This window comes from Python bivittatus, unplaced genomic scaffold, assembly GCF_059951505.1.
Source record: "Python bivittatus isolate LINGU-HERP-01145 unplaced genomic scaffold, Pbiv_v1 ctg000610_np1212, whole genome shotgun sequence".
Lineage (NCBI taxonomy): Eukaryota > Metazoa > Chordata > Lepidosauria > Squamata > Pythonidae > Python > Python bivittatus.
Window position 1 is genome coordinate 57337565 of NW_028277088.1, and position 20768 is coordinate 57358332.

General features: G+C 38.9%; 1 protein-coding gene across 1 annotated transcript; it reads left to right on the forward strand.

Moving 5' to 3' along the window:
* The first annotated feature begins 2711 nt into the window (after window positions 1–2711).
* HUS1 (HUS1 checkpoint clamp component) lies at window positions 2712–20529 on the forward strand. The gene is made up of 8 exons (XM_088150095.1): window positions 2712–2896; window positions 3948–4075; window positions 5629–5805; window positions 6679–6786; window positions 8097–8171; window positions 9678–9777; window positions 11202–11333; window positions 12120–20529. The coding sequence occupies exons 1-8, from the start codon at window positions 2845–2847 to the stop codon at window positions 12200–12202; spliced, it is 855 nt and encodes a 284-aa protein (XP_088006221.1). The 5' UTR covers window positions 2712–2844; the 3' UTR covers window positions 12203–20529.
* Window positions 20530–20768: the final 239 nt, after the last annotated feature.

The window sequence follows — 20768 nt, forward strand, 5'->3', positions numbered from 1 at the left end:
TCAGGGTAACTTCTGGGTAGCTATGTAGAGGACTATATTGGTAGTACTTCAGTGATTCTATCACTTTTGTTGGTAACAACAAATATAACTACACATTAAAATCTCTCAATAATATTTTTAAAATCTGGCAAATAACTAACCACTTTTTTCTACACGAGGCATGTTTCTTGCAATTTGGTTATAAGAAGTCTGAAAGCACTTAAGGTTTTTGAACATCGGGGTAACATGAACAGCAATCCAATGCTAAAAAGTCGTGCAATACAATCTTCTCCCAGTTATTACTGCTACATTTCAAGGCATTTCAGTAAGATCTGCATTAAAATAGCAGGGCAGAGCTCCATGATTTATAATTGTATCTCATATTAACATATCTCAGGCCATACATTTGATTATCATCATGAACTATCTGGTATGAAAACACTTGGGCCTCTTTTTCAAGGCTACATTAACATCTGTTTTTCCAATGGGCTGGCAGAAAAATATGCCAGCATAAATTCCAAACCTTATTCTTCCTCAGTGATATGACTAGCCCCTGGTACTGTTCTTATAGATTTATGTGGGGCAATCTTAGAAAAACAATTGGTGGATTCAGTTGGCTTCATTTCCTCCCACCAAGGGACACCTATCAGTGGGGAAAAAAGTCTACTAATTAAACTTCCTAAAGTGGGGCGGAGCTGGGGAACAAACCAGATTTTAGCCATCTCTCAAAACCAAGATATCTGATCATCTCTCTGGCTCTCTTATTCTGCGTATATATGAATGAGTGAGAGAGACTTCATCTTGTGAATTGCTGGGGGTGGGGTGGGTAGGTGCTGCTCAATGAAGCAGAGAGCTGATTCTGCTTTACTGGCCAGCCCTCATGGCATGATCCACAGCCTTCCCTGGTGAATGCCACAGCAGCAGGAAATGCTCTCTTCACATACTGCAAGGCAGTCCCTCCTATTGCCCTTCCTGCATGCTGAATCAGTACTGTACACCACTGCCAGCTTCCTTGCAGCTACAGTTTGCCAGCTCTCTCCTTATTGCTGAGTGATGGGGGGAGCAGCAGGCCATGGGGCAGAGGTTGGTATGGAAAAAAGAGGTACCAAGTGTTTCCTTAGAGGAAGCGCATCATTTGATTAAATACAGGCAGATGCCTGTTGTGAATTAAAATGTTGGCCACTTCCCGCTCCAACTGAGCTATATAATGTGGCCTTTATTTTCCCCTACCTGGCATACTGAAATGCAGCTGGTTGATGCAAGAAGCTTTCTCTCTCCTGACAGACACACACACACAGGAGGAAAAAAAATTACAGTGATGCTTCCCAAGAGCCATGGAAAGATGGGAACAGGGAAGTGAAACATCACGTTTTGCCCAGGTGGTGGTGAAATTGCTGTGGAACCAACCACCACCATCAAACTTTCCTAGTGAGTCTTTACTGGGGCTGCTGTGCAGCATGGAACTAGTTCATTGGAAGTAAACCAATATTTCTAGAGCATGTGTACTGCTTAACTGGCCTTTTCCACAGTGCTGGTCAAATATTAAACAGGCAGATGTCTTTCCTGTAGCCTAAGCCAATATGGCTATGGAAGGCAGTCCCCAGCACCTGGATGGGACAAAGCATGGTCAAAGGGCCTTAAGTGACCAACAGATGCAGGAGTTGGGCAGATCCCAACCGTTGATTACATCAGTGGGCACATGACTGTGTCCGTAGACAAAATTGTGTCAGAAGAGGGATAGTACCACTTTAAAACTGGAGCAGCTAAATACAATTTTGAGCTGCCTCTGCAGTGGATTCCTTACAAATGAGGGCATCTTTGTGGTGCAATTTAAAGGGGTACAAAGATGAGCCCTTTGAGCCTGTTGTCTGTCAGTTGTGCTAAGGGTTAGCTCTTAAAATGTATTCTATCCTGGAGTTACTGAAAGGCAGGTGAATGTAAGTGTTCATTTCCTGCTCACTGGTGTACAGGTGTGAGCATTATCTTGTTTTTGCAGATCAACCTACCCCTTCTTGAGTTCTGAAAGGAAAGGGTGAAACAATATTAAGTACTTTGGACACTTAAAAATGGGGCCATAATAAAAGATGGAGCAAAACAGGCCAGAACAGGAATTTTTAAAATAAAAATTATGTCTTATTGAATGGAAAGTATTGAAGGTAAATAGGAATATTTAATGTTTTAATACTGTGTATTTGTTAACTGCGGCTACCATATCTGGACTGTAAAAACAAAGAGGCATAATCAACTTTAATTATTTGCCGTCATCCAGTGTTTGTATGGCGTTTTCCACTCCAGACGTGGTAGACATACTGTAGTAAGATCTGAAAGCTTAGGTTACGCCTTCTGCGAGCCCACTGGTGATGGCGCTGCTGCTGTCCGCCGGTCGGGTCTGCGAAAACTTACCTGATTTGCGGGGATAAACCTGGAGTCTGTACTCATTCTTTTAGAGCGCAACCTTTCCAGACCGCCAACAAATCAAAAAAAGGAAAATGAAACCAGAAACAAAAATGGGCACCAGCGACGCCTCAGTCCGGATTCCGGTTTTCATCGTAGATCTAAGAAATGGTAGTCTTTTCAAGATCAGAGTTTGACTGTTCAGGGATCTGCAACCCTTCCGACCCCCCACCGAAATCTGCTGGCAGAGAAGGGACTTATAAAACCGACTCCACCGACGCAAATGGAAAAAAGAAGCCACGGTGAGACACGGATCTCTGCGGCGCCTTTGCGTAAACTCCGCACCACCTGCCATTGAGGCGCTCAAACGGGAACCGGAAGCGCTTTTTCTCCCTCTTTCTCTATGGTTGACGGGCTGGAGGAAGACTACGCCGGCGAGGGGGGTGCTTTGGCGCTGGAACTGCTTCTGTCATGCGGTTTCGTGCTAAGATTATAGACGTTGGATGTCTCAATCATTTCAGTCGTGAGTAGAGTATGTGAAAAAGCCTTCAGCTCAGCTGGAAAGAAAAGCGTTGGAAAGAGAATTCTCAGCTTCCCCTCCCCTCCCCTCCCCCGTTTCTTTTAACGGCTGCCCACCTGATTTTGCAAGTCTTTAAAGAGTGGCGTTTCTTTTCCGTCAGAAGAATATGCTTCCTCTGAGGGTAGTGGGGCCTTCACGGGAGATAAAAGGCCTTCTGCTGGGAAGGGAAACAGAAACGTGGCTGCTCAGTATTTGAAATAAAGTGTTTCAAAGAAGGTTTATGAATGGCACCCTTTTATTATTGTTTGGTACTCAGTCTGTTCCACACTATAGAGGAGGCTAAATGGGATGAGAGATTCAGAGCTGCCAGATGAAATGGATTAACTTCAAGCAGATACACATTCCTTCCAGTGTTTTGCTTCCCAGAGCTTGCTGAGCTGAAATCGAACAAGCCGTATGGATACTCAGGCAGTATGTGTAGTGCAGGAAGAATCTTGTGTTTTCATTCTGCTCTGGGAGAGGAAAAAATACACACGAGAAAGGGGTTTGTTTTTTCTGGGACACTTGACCAGTTGCAGCCTATCTATCTGTAATGAATCTATTAATACTGTGTTACTTCAAAGCCTGTCTTCTTTTTTCCTCCATGGTTTGCAAACAGTGAGTGAGAGATAAGGCATCTGCTCTAAATTCAGTAAGAAAGGAGAATTGCTTGATAATTATATCAATAAAATCAGTAACAAAATTCACAATTACGCATTGGTAAGCAAACAGCTGAAAAACAATACAATGATTAGAAATTTGACCCCAAAGCTTCTTTGTTAATCTTACAGAAGTGTAATGTTAATGTTTTAGTGATGGGACATTACTGGAGTCCAGTAAGTTTTTAATGCCACTTCCAAGCTAACCCTAGATGTGCCTGTTTTGGTAATAGAGTTTCACCTCCTGTTCTTGTTTGAATCAAGACTCTGTATGAGATATGGATAGAATCAAGATCTCTATATTATATATGGATAGATTTTAGGAGGATATGTTGTAAACTGTACTGTCTTTCCAGGTGTGATAAACACAATTGCCAAGTTAGCTAAAACCTGTACCCTACGGCTTACTTTGGATAAGCTTTACTTCACCCTCAGTGACAAAGTAGCAAATGGAGGTGTTAGCATGTGGTGTGAGCTTAACCAGGTAAGAATGCGAGGAAAAAAATTACATTAAAGATAGCAACCTATGAAATCCATTTGATCTAAGTTAGAACTTGGTATCAAGCAAAGATGTATATTTCTTCTTTCATTCTGAATATACGTTCCTGACAAAGAATTGTGTCTGGTAAAAGGCAGCAGAATCATACATAATAGTAAGCAGCAACTGAGTTCAATGAATCCTGAGGTACTTTCTCTATATTGTCATGTATTTTAAGAGAATAAATATAGGAAAGCTGCTGAAAAAAATGCTAATTTGCTTCTCCTACAATGTAGACTATGTTGTTACAAAATATCAAAAATAGAGATAGAAATAAATGAACAGGAAGACAGAAGACAAGCAAAGATGTAAGTTGAATTTGGGCTAATTAACAAACTAATGATCCAGAAGGTCTGGATGATGTCCAAGAAATGCTGGAAGGTTATAATAATTAAAAGGTTACAAGAAGAATAGTTTTAGATAGTATCATCCAAATAAGTTATCCAAATAACTTGATAATGATGTTGTGAACCGAGCAGAAAGTGGTGAAAATCCAAAGAAAATCCACAGGTCAAAAACTTCTCACTATGAGTGTACCCGAGGCACAGAGGGGGAGATTGCTGGAATCCTGGCCTCAACAATCAAAACGAATTGCTGAAAAACTACCACAAAAGTAATACAGGTGCCAGTAGGGAGAAACCACTGAAAACAATCTAGAATCCTAAAAAACCTGGGAATCAAAAAAGATTTGGAGAAACAGAGCAACTGCTATGTGATGGTAACAATCTTTCTGCACAGCCATGATTGCAACCAACGGTACCAAGTTGACAATAACATAATGGAGGGTGAGCTTGAAGCAGCTTTCGTCTCCCATTCTCAATTACCTCTCCAAACACTTATTTCTTGTCACTGCAGATTGGCAGCACATTTGCAGAAAATTCAGAGAGGAACTGATGGTCAGTGGCTTGCAGGTTATGTACATCCCTGATCTAGAAATGTACTTAGTCTGTGTATCTGCCAGCAGAGTAATTTAATTCAGGATTGAATAAAATATTTAGATGAGAGATCCTTTTTATTCAGACTGGAAATCTTTATTTGGGAAAAATATATTCTATTAAACTATAGAAAGGATTACAGTCCGAATATATTATACCTGGTTCTGAGGCTTGATTGTGAGTTGGCAAGTTTTCAACAAATGAAAGCTTTAATGATTATTTTGCAAAAAATATTGTTAGTGAAATCTCTCAGTTGCAACCCATACAATTCTAAGTGTGTTAGAAAGTGCGTTAAAAAGTTATAACATGCTGTGGGTTCTTATTATTATCTGGTCTGCCTGTAGGTGTGTGTAAAGTAATGCCTTTGACCATACTGAACTTTGTTTGATAGTTCATACAAAGTAAAATCACAGGATTACATTCATGAACATGGCAGCTACCTTACTGGTACAGTTCCCCTATCAGAGCAAAAGCTAAACCATACAAAATAACTTTTAAATGAAACCCAATATTAATAGCATTCAGTGTTATCAGCATCTCTATTTTCTAATATTGTTATTCTAGGGGAACTTCTTTGATGAATTCCAGATGGAAGGTGTTTCTGCAGAAAATAATGAAATTTATTTAGAGCTGGCATCGGAAAACTTCTCCAGAGCCTTTAAAACTGCTCAGAATGCCAAGGCAGTGAAAATCAAATTAACGAATAAGCATTGCCCTTGCCTTACAGTAGCTGTGGAACTGGTGAGTAGAGAAGTATCCTAAGTCTAGTGTCAGTCTTCCTATCAAAGGAGAACTGCCGTATATTCAAGTGTTTGGCCAATAGTAAAATGGACACTCATGTATAAATGTTCATGACACAGTAGCTTCTTTCCTGCATAACTTTCATGCAGGTGTCTTCGTATTGTTGAACTTTGTTATATTTGCCACTGTTATTGTGGCATATTAGCTATTTGAAGTCCCCAGGTTCACTACATGGCACCAAGGTGAAGGGAAAATAATAGCTTTTCAGTTTCAGCTAAATTGGGGTACTGATGCTTTGTTACCTCCACATGAGGATTATCTTAGGCCATTTACAATTTACAGAAAGCATGTATAAAGAAATGACAATATAGACTCAAGGGAAATCTGCTATGTCTTTCTGCATAATTTAACTTCTTAAAGAACAGAAATCTGCATGTGGAGATGGTGGCTATGAAGAAATGAATAGTGGGTTCAAAGCATATTTGAGTGTCTTGTAGTGTAACCAAATTGTCCTCTGAGTTTCCAGGTAGCAAACTTTCAAAATTTAATTTCTACGACTTTGAAAGTTAATTTCCAGGTAAATTGGCTGTAGAGATTTGTCTAGACCTCTGGCCCAGAAAAACTTTCAGAAGAAAATGAATGAATGATGGCCATGTTTCATTATAACTATCCATATATGATTGAAGAGGGGAGATAACTTTATGGTGCCAGTTATTCACTGGCTTGAAAATATGATGTTCCTTACAGTTTATGAAGGAGTTACTTACTGATATAAATTAGGTATGGATGGATGATACAGTGAAATGCAGTCATCCTTTAAATAGCAGCCAAATATTACCCTTTTGGTCATTTGAGGTGTTTTCTTTCTTCTAGCCTTCCTTGTCAGGCAGTAGTCGCATTGTGACCCATGACATTCCTGTAGGGGTTATTCCAAGAAAGCTGTGGAATGACTTCAGAGAACCCAGGGTGCCCGACTTTGATGTAAGTAACTTTTAATTTTCACAGCATTGAAATTAGACTTTAAAAACAGTTTTATTTAGTTTCTTTTCAATTGTATTCTTAATTTTTTTTCTTTAATTTAGAAGTCCATATGGTTAATCATACTGAGGTTATTTAAATTTATAAAATTCAATTTAAAACAAATTGAGGTTATTTAAATTTTTAAAAAGTTGCATATGCTTCAGATCTTAGTGCAGCAAATTTCTTCCTTATTTTTCTGACATAGCTATTAAAATAAACATCCCTTTTTGTTCTTAGCATTTATGTTTTTTGATTTGATACCAGTGACAATTTTCATCTGGGCTCTTTCCAATATTTTATGTCATTTCTGCATTCACTCCTATGCATCAGACTATAGAGGTCCTTCCAAATGGAAAACTGTATATACAATCCAAGGTCTGATCTCCCAAAACATTACCCATGGCACTGAAGAGTAGCTTGAAATCAAAAGCCAAACTAATCATAGTCACAATTATGTCAAAAGGAAAAAACAGAAGAATCTCAGTGGAGAAACTACACTTCTCATGTTCAAAATTCCCAACAACAAGCTAATTCTCAGACAGGGGGCATCGAGACCCTTGCATTACTCAGTTGGCTTTCTTTAAGCCTTTTCACTGAGTTACTAGTCTTAATACAGTTAGTTAGTACTTGTTAAGCCAGAACTGGAACACTTTTGTGTAGACTTTATTGCCAAGGTGCCTGAGTGTGTTGTTCACATGATCTAGGTGGTTGCTCAGAGTATTGAGTCAAGTCTGGATTCTGGCTCAAGTCCTGAGCCAGAATCAGCTCAATTAGTGCAGGTAGCTGAGGAGAATCCTTCTCTAAGGAGTTGGCCTGAAATGACGCCATGGTACAACAGAAATACTTACTTTGACCCAAAGCAACTTGATCCAACATTTCTGTTTCATAAAGCCAAATGTGAATTAAACAGGACACTTTTCTTTAAGGTCACAGGAGAGGAAGATTTTCAACTTTGCTGGTCTGTCCTTCCCTACATCTAGAATTCACATTTGAAGAATGATGCAGGAAGGAAAGGAGATATATTTGATAGTATGGCCTCATTCACACATCATGCTTGGCCATAGCTTAACCATAGTTTTTTTGATTAAGCTACATTTGGGTGAGTTCACACAAACCATATATAATTCAGTCATTGTACTAAGCCATAGAATGTCACTTGGTTCTAAATTAGTTTAATTCTCCATGGGGTAATTTATCATATTGGAAAGTGTATTATCACTAAGGTATTCCTAGGTCATCTAAACTAGAGTGCTACCGATCTGGTTTTCTAGGTCAGTATTTATCTACCTGTGCTGAAGACCATGAAAAGTGTTGTGGAGAGAATGAAAAATCTCAGCAATTCTCTTGTAAGTTACAATATGCTTAATTGTGAAGGAGTACTTGGGAAGAGAGCTACACATAGTTGAGTTGCATTTCTACTGAATTGTTGCAGAATTCTGGGCCATACTATTTTAAGATGTTTATATAATCACTAATTGTGTAAATTGCTTTTTCAAAATAAATTACAGATGAAGCAAATCCATTTCAGGTTGCACCATGGTGGGATTAGGGAGGCTTTAATCTTTTCGTTTTCTCTCCTTTTGGTTATATGACCGAGGCTGCTTTGCCACATAATGCTAACTGGATTTGGTTTGAAATTGGCTTCTCTCCAGCTTGTTGAGTCTTGCAAATGAGCAAAGCCATCAAGTCTTGCTTGGCTGATATCTGACTGCAATCTGACATGTAAACTTACATATTTGATATTGAATGCTTGCCAAGATAATATCAGGGCTGTGCAGCGCTTACAATTCATTAGGGAAAACATGCTTCAGCTGGAAACTCCTTAAACCAGTTGTGTCTTTATCATGCTGCAGAGGGCAGCTCTGTGGTTCTGGGAAAAGATGCAGTTGCATTAAAAGGTGGTACAGGAATGCCCCTTGCATGCTGTGAAGCACCTTTACTCCTTTGAATTTTAAGTGCTGGATAGTACCAGCGTAAAGTATATAGAGAAACCTACCAATTCCTAAACAACTGTAAAGACAGGACAGTGGGATTTGCTATTTTTTGCAAATGTTTGAACTCACACAATACCTCCATGATAATTCTCATGTTGGCTAAAATGATAGTGGTCCAAATGATCTTTGGAGAGTGAAAGATTTTGCATTACTGTCTAGAGTGGAAAATATTTTTGGACTAGCAGCCAAATTTTGAAATGTTAAGAACATCTTGTGGGTATTCTCATTCAAAGGTTGGCTGACATACTAAGTATGGTAAGTCACAAAAATATTTACTGGAAGGCAGGTTAGTGAGTTCATCCTCACCTTTATTTCTAGTCCTCAGTTGTCTTTTTTTCCAGGCAAATGGGCATCTTCTCAAAGAAAGCACTTTTCGGCCACACCTCGTTTTTATTTTTCAAAAATGCTTATGGAGCCTATCTTGTGTACATAAATAACATTATGCTAGTGACTGGTGCTTTATTTTTTCATCCAATCCCCCCCCTCCCCCGGTTGGCTAAAAGAATCTTAATTGCCAACAATTAAAATAATCTAAAAATGTGAATTAAAAGAATCTAAGTTAAAATCAAATGGACAGAAAGCTTGCAAACCATAAATGCTCATAGATTTGCCTACCTATAGGCTACAGAATAAAGTGATCCTTAAGAGTATCTGGCTTGGCTATCTTAGTTTTTAATTATCTTACAAATATTCAATACTTTTGTTTTTCTTTTGCATATTTATCAGATACGTTTTAAACTAGTTGGAGTGGAATTAGGCTGTTCAGACACTTTCCATCTCCTATAGTCTGTAGTTGGTAGGGGATGAGTATAACCATGGTGAAAAAGAGTTCACTTGTTGTTTTAAAATTAAATATAGGTAATACAAGCAAATCTAAATGGAGAGATGAAATTGAAAATAGAAACTGATCTAGTGTGTATTACAACTCACTTTAAAGAGCTTGGAAATCCTCCATGGGGTAAGCGTTTTACTTTTTTTGTCAGACCTTGAGAGATTTCATAGGTCTTTACGAATAAAATAGTACAGTGAGGCTACAAGTGTTTTACTAGGAATATAATCCCCTTGAAAAGAGAGGGAATTACATCTGTGTGCAGCATTGAAGAATTCTGCATATGACAGAATTGTGGAATTGATAAAGAGCACAAGGATCATCTTCTCCAGCCTTCTTGAAAGGAACAAGGCTCCCCTCATCCATGATCCTATCATAAATAAGGTAGCCAACCTGGCATCATAATAAAGTTGAGTGGGCTTAGAGGAGGGTGTCTCCAGGGGTGTGCTGGGGCTGACTTGCACTGGCTCCTGACAGCAGATTGTTAAAAGTTTCTGGAATTTTGTGATTCCAGAGTGATTGAGAGCACAGCTGAGCCACTATCCCTAGCGCACTGATCAGCTGTTCAGCTAGCACTATGGTGGCGGCAGCAGTAATGGATCCAGCCCAGCATTTACCAGCACACCACTGGTGTTCCCCTTGTCTGAAATATGCTCACCTGGTACCAGCTGTGTTCCTGAGAGGATGGGGATGCGGTTGTCATCTGGAAAGCCACATCTTGGCCACAGCTGGTTGGATGTGAGATTCTTTGTTTGAAGTTGGGATCTGGGGAGCAGTTGGGTTTGTTGCTACTGTACCAATATTTAGTTGTCAGTGGTGGGCTGCCCTTGACTGGAATAGGTCAGATGGAGGCTGGACAGCCATCTGTTGGGGCTGCTCTAAGTTGGACCCTCACCTTAAGGGCCTTTATTATTGCATCTATATATTTATGTATTTACAGGTTGTCCTCGCTTACCGATGGTAATTGGGACCCAGAACTCCATCACTAAATGACATGGTTCTAAGGCACGACATCATGTGACCATGCGAACTTATGAAGGCAGTTCTGGCAGTCCCAGTTGTCGTCGTTAGGTGAATCCCCCACGGTTACCGCATCCTGCGGTCACGTGATTGCCATTTTGCAACCTCCTGCTAGCTGCCCCATTGACTTGGCTTGTCTGAAGCCGGCAGTGAAGGTCGCAAATGGCAATCACGTGATCAACAGTCACTGAACAAGTGGAAGTGAAGCAAGGCTTACCTGTATTTTGCAATATTTGTATACCAGCCCAGTCATAAATGTCTGAATGGTGCACAACGAAGTGGTGAAACAACATACAAGAAACCACCAATGTTTTCACTCAATTTATGACGTGCCCATGTGATATGCTGCGTTGCAACATTGACAGCAGCTGGCTGGGAAGGGAAGGGAAGGGAAGGGAAGGGAAGGGAAGGGAAGGGAAGGGAAGATTTGGGGTATGTAACCTTATAATTTTTAAAATGCTATGGAATTTCCTTGCAGCTAACCTTACAAGCCTGGGTGAAGATAACAAAACACTTCCTGTTTTGAATTTTAGTATCTAGGGATGGTTCTCAAAACCCCACTCAGGAAAGGGACCCCATGAGTATGGCTGAGGCACGCATTGACATCAAGAGGCTTCTCCAGTTCCTTGCAGGGCAGCAAGTCAGCCCCACAAAAGCACTGTGTAGTAAGTATTCCTTTTTGGGCTAGCATTTTAATGAGTTTAACCATATACATAAATAGAGTTATATAAAATACTTGAAAGAAATTGTCCTTTCTTTTCTGTAAAAAGAAAGCATCTGATTGTTCATTTACTCAGGCTGAACCAATGGAGTCCAGTGGCATAAGCAGGGTCAGTTCTGGTCAAATGTCCATTGGGTAGCCTCCAGATCCAAGACTTTAGCAGTCTGGCGAAGAGCCATGCTGGGTAGAGGATTATTTGTCATGCCACCATAAATCAATAATTACATTTTGGCTGAATTCTCTCCTGCTAATAGATGACTCCAACAAACCTTAAGAGAACTGCCACCCCGTACGGTTCTGGATTATTATTGTCGGATACGTCTTGCTCTGCGTGCCGCAACCTCAGTTTGCAATGCAGCCGTTGTGGTTCTTTTGGCTTTTTTTTCCTTTCAATTTTTTTCCTAATTTTTAAAGATTCCATTTGATAGTATGTTTACAGGAGCCAGTTAACAATTCCTTGACCATCGCTCCTTGCTCTATATCTTTTCTTCTTATTTACTGTTCTATGGTTTAAAATTTTTGTTTTGTTCCAACAAATACTGTGCAGAACTGAAAACCTGAGAGTTTCCTTCTCTCTGATGAGACGGAAATTCTTCTGTTCAAGTGCTGAGAGAGGCTTTAACCCTTTCCAGTATGCTGCACCCCCTATTGAACAGGAAGCACTTGACAGTAATTTCCATCTTTCACTTTGGGTCTTGTTCTTCTTTAAAATATGGATTGTGTCTTGCAGATATTGTAAGTCAGAGAATTGTTCATTTCATCCTGCTCCATGAGGACGTCTCCCTTCAATATTTCATTCCAGCCCTTGCATGAATTGAAAAGTCATCCCAGCTTATATCTTCGCTGTTGAAATAGGTCAAAAAGAATGAAGGGAAAGATCCTTGCTCTCTGTTAAAAATCTATCTTATCACCAATTTCTCTGTCTCTGTCTCTGTCTCTCTCTCTCTCTGTGTATGTATAGAACATTTTTTAAAAATTATAAATAGAATTGGGGAGGGAAATAAGTAAAGAATTAAAGAAATAAACTGAGCCATTTGATTTTACTTGCATAGGAATAATTGTTCTTTCCAAAAGCTCATTTCTCAGTTTGAAAAACACTGATGATTCATGAAACTACTGTCAAATAACTACTCTAGGAATATGTAAGTGTTAGGAGAAAGAGTGTCCCCTACCCAAAAGTAAGAAAAAATATTGGTGCAAAATACTTACGTAGTGAAATCTTGTCTAATGGATTCAATAAAGCAATCCTCTATTGAGGAGATAATGCTGAATTGGATAGTAGGGTACTACAGAAATTTGACATTTTGATGTCATCATACAAATGAAGCAAATTACATCCTTTGTATAATTTCCATGCAACAAACGTATAAAGTGGAGTAAATATCTGCTGCAATGTCTGCAAATGATGTAAATTGCAGCAGAAATTTGGTCCACTGCGAGCAAGTCTGTTGCATCAAAGTCTGATAAAACAAAGTGAATATACATTTATGAATATATTTAATCAATTAAACAAATATAGACAAAGACATCATTTAGGACAAATGCGTATGAAACGTCATACATATTTTTGCATTAACCTTAACATTAGAAAGTGAAGAAAATAATGGATGAAATAAACTTTAGAATGGAACCAACAGAAATAACTAAAATTGAATTTGGCAGGTTAACTCCTAGGTAAGAGTACTGTGATGGAATGCATCTACGAGGAGGAGAGTGATGTGGGAGATCAAGGCTATCAGGAGGGAGGGGTTGCATTCCAGGAGGGGAACAAGAGACTGTATAATCCTCAAGGGGAGTGTGGGAAGCAAAAGAGGTTGAGGATAACCACTCCCTAGAATCTCCCAGGGTATATCCACTAGTTGCTGTAGTATAGATTGAGTTTGGCAAGATTCTGTTTATAAGGTGTAAGCAAATAAAGGAACTATACTCAACTGAACTGTTTCACCGTTGTTCTTGGGCTGGGCCTGTCATCAGTCTTGCCAAACTCAATCTATACTAGTGGTTAAGCCAAAAATCAGACTATTTAAAATCAGGGAATGTATGTATAAGTTTTTACTTTAGTTTGTGCTGTTTTTATTATTCTATTCTTATTGTTTCTATACATGCGTTTAGAATATCTTCAGAGGAAATAAAGTAGATTCCTCTCAGCCATCTATCTTGAATGTATACAGAATTAGCTGACAGAACATAAACTCTTAAAGTAATCATCAAACATCTCTCATCCCTGCATGCTCTCCTTTGCTGGATACAAGCAAACACTGTTATAATAGTGAATGAACAGGCTACACCCTCCCACTCTCAGAGGCTGCCTGGCAGCCCCTCATGCCAGGCTGGCTCAGACATTCACAGACTTTGAATATACATCTTCAGGAAGCATGACATTTGTCACATCAGCAAAAGGCAATTTCCCCTCAACCCTTTCCTCTCTAGGACAAAGAGCTTTTTCTTTTTTCTTTTCTTACTAGATGCAGCACTCCAGGGGTAGGCAAATGAGGAGAAGCTGGCTATCTGGGCTAATACTCAGTAGGGTCCAGAGAAGCAATGAGAAGGTTTTTGCATTAGGAAACCTGTTTGGCTCTAACAAATAGAAAAGTAAGTGTAAGCAGGAAGCTATGTTCAAATTTTAATGTTTATGTGACAGTGTACTTAAGTTTACTATTCTGTCCTGGGGATTTTTTTTCTGCATAAGAGTTTCTCTACAAGAACCTCTACAACTCAGATACCTCTAAATGAAGGGCAGATCAGTTTCATCTTTGTCTATCTAGCACCTTATATTTTTCTGCCATTAAATCATTAGATTTTAGATCATGTATAATAAAAGATAGTTCTACAAAAAAAATTTCTTTTAATATTCTAACAAGCCTAGTAAATACAACTCTAATATCTGGAGCATCCACTACATCAGATCAAAGAAATATTCGACTGAGTATCACTTCCAGTTGGTTTGATGTGGACTGTGTCACAGCTAAGAAAAAATTAAGAGCTCTATATTTAGCATACAGAAAGTCTAATTTACAACAGCCTTCTTTAAGGTATTATGAGTTGAAGAAAAATTATACTAATATGTCAGAAGAAACAGAAAGCAGAGAGAGATTCCTGGTCATTATTAATAAATGCTTCTCTGTATAAAGACTACAAAAATTTTGGAAATTAATTTCCAGGGCTTTCACTGCTCCCTTTGTTCCGGATTGCTGTATACCATCCAAAACCTGGGAAAAATACTTTAAATCAATGTTTATGGAGCAGGAGCAATCTGTCACGAATATAGCAAATAACATTAAAGTTACTTACCTTTCCACAGTGGGAATCAGTACTAGAGGAAAAGATTATTGACCTTATATCAAAAGTAAAATCTGGCAAGGCTCCTGGCCAGGATAATATACCCATTGAACTCCTTAAATAAACTCTAGATTGGTGGGACCCCTAATTAGCGGCCCTATTCACTGCAATAGATAGCTCTGGTTTAATTCCCTTGGGCTGGAATAGGGCTATAGTAGTCCCCCTATAAAAGAAGGGAGATATAGAAAACCCTGCCAATTATAGGCCAATCAGTTTGCTATCAGTCCTGGGAAAACTTTATGCAAGACATTTAAATGAAAAATTAACTTCTTACCTTGAGGAGCATTCTGTTTTAACAAATGCTCAGGCTGCTTTTAGAAAAGGCAGGTCAACAATTGATCAATGTTTTGTATTAGCCTATCTGGCAAGAAAATACTCCATTTTCCTGAAAGATAAATTTTTTGCTCCTTTTATAGATTTTGAAGCCATTTTTGACTCTGTTAACAGAACCAAACTTGGGGTTAAATCAGAAAATTTGATTCCTGACAGGTGTCTTACATACCTAATACAGGCACTATATCAAGATAGTAAAATGCAAGTTAAATGCAACAGAAAAGGTTCACTTATAGACAATATTACAATGAATAAAGGAGTGAGACAAGGTTGCATCCTGGCCCCTACACTATTTAACATCTATCTCAATGATGTGGAGACCACATTACTTCAGGTTGAAGGCCATTGTCCATCATTAGCCAAAAGGAAAATTTGTGCTTTGTTGTATGCAGATGATGCTGTCCTTCTTTCACTTGCTAGATTGGGCCTGAAACACCTACCTGAGGCTCTAGTCAAGTACTGCCAAGAAAATCAATTACAAATTAACTACAATAAAACAACAATTTTGGTTTTTGAAAAAAAAAGTTACTGGAAAATTCAAGATCATATAATAACACAAGTAGAGAATTTAAGTTATCAGGGCATTTTATTTAACCATGCTCTAATACTTCTGAAAGCAAATCTACTATGACAGCCTTGCTTTGATGTTTTTATTCAAATTTTATTTTAATAATATTTTTTTATTCAAAATTATTATTTTATTCAAACTTATTACTGTTCCCTCAGTAATAAAAGTTTTTAATGCCAAAATTGGACCGCAAATCTGGATCACATTTGCTAATAACAACATAGCACAGTTGCAGGCAGAATTTTTAAAATCTCTTTAAAGTGTCCTAAGCTGTATTCCAAATTCTGTTATTCTCTAGGAAACTGGGCAATGCCTTTTGAAAACAAAGGCCCGTTAAGCACTATTAAGTTTTGGTTGCAAATATATGTTTTTAAAAATAAGGAAGGATTGCTTCAGGAAATTATAAATTAATCTTTTGTAGCTATGTGGTTTAAACAAGTGACTCAAAAGATAAGTCAGATTGGCATTGATCCTGATTATTTATTCTCCAGGGGTATTTCATCAGCATTTCATTGTATCAAACAAAGGTTATAGGATAATTCAGTACAGAAATTAATAGCTAAAGCCAAAGTATTGTGCTCACCTGTAACTTCTGGTATTTATTACAGATATATTTTTCAACTACCTAAATATTTGGATAGCTTAGATATTTAAGTAAATACAGAATAGCTTTTTCAAAAGCCAGATTAAATGTATTGCCATCAAATATGCTATATGGTAGATTTGAAAAAATTCCCATCTTGCAAAGATTTTGTCCCTATAATGGTACTGATCCTGAAACAGTGGATCCTATTTTATTGTATTGTGAATTTTATAAGAGTCTTCGGCAGGAAGTTATCTGGCCTATATTAAAATCTAAACCAGGAAGGGATACTTCTGAGTATGTAAAAGTTTTATCTAGAGATTACTTTCAATACTCCAGTTTTTCTTTCTTTCTTTCTTCTTTTCCTTTATAGAAGGAATGGATTGTCCCTAAAAATATTGCAAATTCTGCAAAAACTATTTTTTACATAATCAGTTTAATTTAGTATTTTTATTCTTAGTAGTAGTAGTAGTAGTGCCTTCAAGTCGATGTTGACTCCTGGCAACTGCCTGGACAAATCCCTGCAGTTTTCTTAGCAAGATTTCAGAAGTGGTTTGCTATTGCCTCCTTCCTAGGCCTGAGAGCAAGGGACCGGCCCAAAGTCACCCACTTGGCTTCGTGCCTAAGGCAGGACTAGAACTCACGGTCTCCTGGTTTCTAGCCTGTTGCCTTAACCACTACATCAAACTGGCTCTTGCTTAATTTACATAAACCTTTAAATTAACATAATACCTCAGAAGGAAAATTCTTAGTATTTTCAATACATCTAAACACAATCTCTTACTATTTTATTATCTAAGACTGTTAAGGTATTTTTTGCAAACCCTTGATTTCAAATAGTTTCTCATTACATAGTTAATTCAACAAAGTGATCAAATGCAGTTGAGAAATGAAACAATTTAAGAGGTTACATATTTGCTTTGCATTATTAGTTACAGCAGCAAAATGAAGGCTTAGTTTCCACTTCTCAGGCTATAAGCTTATTAATAGGAATACAATTTAAAGGTGGGTCAGTAACTATTGAATATGAAACCTGAGATACAATGCTGCCCTAAGCACAATCCTTATGTCTTAAAATTAAATTACATGAATAAATATAACACCATAATGTGTAAACTGTAGGAACATGTGAACCTGTCTAATTCTGAGTCAGGTCTATCTATCTAGATCACTATCAGGCCTGCAGTATTTATATTTATTTATTTATATATCAAATTTGTCACTGCCCATCTCATCAGAAAATGACTCTGGGTGGTTTACAGGAAAAATAAATATTAATTAAAAGTACAATGTAACAATTAGTCCTAAATAAATAGTAAATATCTTCCAAAATAATTGATGGTAGCTAAAAATTATTAGGCTTAGGGAACGTCATCAAGGCTACAGTTCTTAGTGTAAGGTTTACCACATTCAGCTCTAATGAAACTCTCATGACATGCAGGTTCAGCAAAAGAAGTTTACTAGAGTGTAACGTAGGTAGATACAGACAAAGCCAGGGTTTGTATAGGTTCCCCGTTCCCGCACTTTCCCCCGTTGCCTCATTACTGATTACCCGCGGTAATCCCCCTTGCCCAAATGGCAGATTCGCACTTTCCCCCGTTGCCTCATTACTGATTACCCGTGGTAATCCCCCTTGCCCAAATGGCAGATTCAGTCTGGTTCTTTCGTCCTCTTGATTGTCGTTTATTGTTTGTGTGGTTGTTGTATTCGTTAGGCTTTCCTGCTGCACGTAAAGCCGGGAGTTCTTAATTGCGCGCTGATCGCTGTGCTTCCGAACCGTGGCGCTTCCCTTTGAAGTGCTTGAGGGAAGCCAGCAGTGATACAATGTATCCGCTCTCTGCCGGAGTTAACCGCCACCACCTGTCAGCAATTAGTTTGCAGTTTGGCTAACTTCCCTTTTCCGCTGCTAGTGCCTGGGGCGGTGAAATTAACTAGGTGAAACTGAGCAGCGGCGTTCGCTGTGCCGCTGAATCTGACACTTAGCATTAAAGGAAAGAAAGATTAATAGGACCTGAGTGGCTGAAAAGGAAATCTGTCTTTGCTGTTTGTGAAATGATAGTGTTAGAAGTTTAAGTTCTTGCTTTTTGTCAAGTCCACAATGTCCATGCCCCAATCCCGAAGAATTCTCATGCAACCAGGCCTGGTTCAGAAAATGCTTCTTTATTTTGTGGTACATGTAGCTTTGAACAAAACATTGCTAAAACTAAAGCCTAGGAAAATTTCCCTCTATTTATCCCCCTTCCCCTAATTGCCTTGGCGCCTCAATTCCTCTTCACCTGGTGGTGACCTCTTCCCTTCCTCCCACAGATACATAGCTCCTTCCTGGCCAGCAGGCCCACACTGGCCTTGCCTGCAATTTGACCTGGCCTCATTGCCCATATAAGGTTAAGCTCCTCACCATCTCCTGTGACTACTCCTATTACAACCCTTAACTACTAGCCCCCCTCCCCAGTCACAATTGGCAGAAGCAAATCAACCAAACTCCCATTGACTGCTATGTTTTGTAAATTAAGAATTGTTGGTTGATACAGGTTCTGACACTTTTCCTTAAAAGGAAAATTGCAGGTTCAGTTATAATATCAAAATGACAAAATCAATTGGCATTCCATATATCCTTTCACAGATTTGTCAAAACTATGTTCATAGTTTCATACATTTTATTGTGCAGAGGATATTTTCTGTCACAGCTTCAGCTGAGTATGCAATACTTTTCATCCACCCCAATACATTCAGCGAAGTTATGCGGAAGGAGTCTGTTTTAGACTAGGACCATTCAACATTTGGAATTGCTGGCCAATTGATCATAAATCCCCTGTCAGTTACAAAGGAATTAAATGGATCTCCTGCTACTGAGTGACTTAAGCAAAACTCTTGGTGACCTTCATGTTAGATAGCATTATCAAACCACAAGGAATCATAAAATCACAGCCCCAGATCATTTTTGCATAACACTAAAGGAGAGATGTTGTGCCTGTCTATTAGAAGGGGCTTAATACCCCGACAGGCAGTCTCCAAAGAGAGGGGATGGAAAGCAGAAAGAGTGACCATTCCTCTGCTGTATTGTCTGTTGCACCTATGAAAAGTTTCAACGGAGAAATTCTGAAAGTATAAAACTTCAAACTTGGGATAACTGTGGCAAAGTGTTGATTTAACAGTGACCTTTGGAAATGTGCACTCCAGGGCTGAAATGTGTTAAAAGACCAGATTCATGGAACAGCAATTCAAAAGTGTAAATGCATGTGTTTTCTTCTATGCTGTCAGAGACAATGAGAAATAAAATCAAGATGAGTGAGAAAGAGTGAAAATGATGGATCTGTGAGAATAGAGAGAAAGTTCATTGATATAAATTTAAAAAATTGTAGCATTTTTAAAACTATAATAGTGTCATAGAACAGAGCAAGAAGTCACTAAACTTAAAAAAAAAAAAAAAAAAGCCTGAATAAATTGCCAGTTGTCTACCTAAACACAGGAAAAGGAGCCTGACCAATCTCACTGGGGGGGATGGGGTCTTTTTGGTGCCACTTGTGGAAAGGTCCTCCCTCTGACTTGGAAGGGATACACAACAGAGACCCCTGACATGGATTTTAGGCAATTTATGAGAAGCTTAAAAATCCGTTTCAGTTCTTCAGATGATTTGGCTTAGAATAATCCTTTAATTTGTCAGATTCAGCCTAGGAAGCACACATTGCTAGCGCAGAGCTGTTAGTCAGTTTCACCAGAGCCCTTGGTCAGTTTCACTGCCTCAGGCAATAGGTGATCAAGGCAAGGAAACAAGGCAACTGCAGGTAAACTACCAACAGGATGGGCAGTTAACTTGCAGCAGGGAGTCATCTAGAAGCGGCAAACTGGAGCGCAGCCGCCTCCCCAGGTGCCCCAGGCAACTCCGGCTTACAATACACCTGGAGCGCAGCAATCCAGAGGCAATCAGTGGGCAATTCGAAACCAGATTAAAACAGCCACTCCAACTCACCATAAGAAAAGCTCCAGGAATGCAAGGGCAAGACAGACAAAGGAAGAAGATTACAACACAACAGAAACCAGCTGAATCTGCCATCAAGGCGAGGGGAAGGAAGATCGCAATGGACAGATGGGTAGCCCAGGGCAAGGGCAAGGGGCGGAACCGAGGGTTAACTGCAGGTCAAGGGGGGAACCCTATAAAACTATTGTAAGAAACTGTGCCAGGCCAATCCTGGCTTTGTAACCACTACGTATTACGCCTGAATAAACTAGCTTTTGTCCGAGCCTGTGCCTCATAAGGTTTCTGTTCAGTGGCGAATGCAGCGAACCATAATTCGCATCTGAGGAAGTGGAGAATATTGTCAGGGAACACAGTTGCTCATCAAAATGAAAAGAAGCAGGATGTATCAGAGTTTTCAGAGCATCTTTGGAGGACATCCTTCAGCTTGCCTATACTATATCACAGACACTAAGACTGAAGATCATTACAGAGGATTCTAGCTTGGTGTTTTAGAAAATGGATCCATCCCAGTTATAATGGCCAAATATACATAGATTTTAAAGAACTAAAATTTATCCAGAGAAAATGGATAAAACCT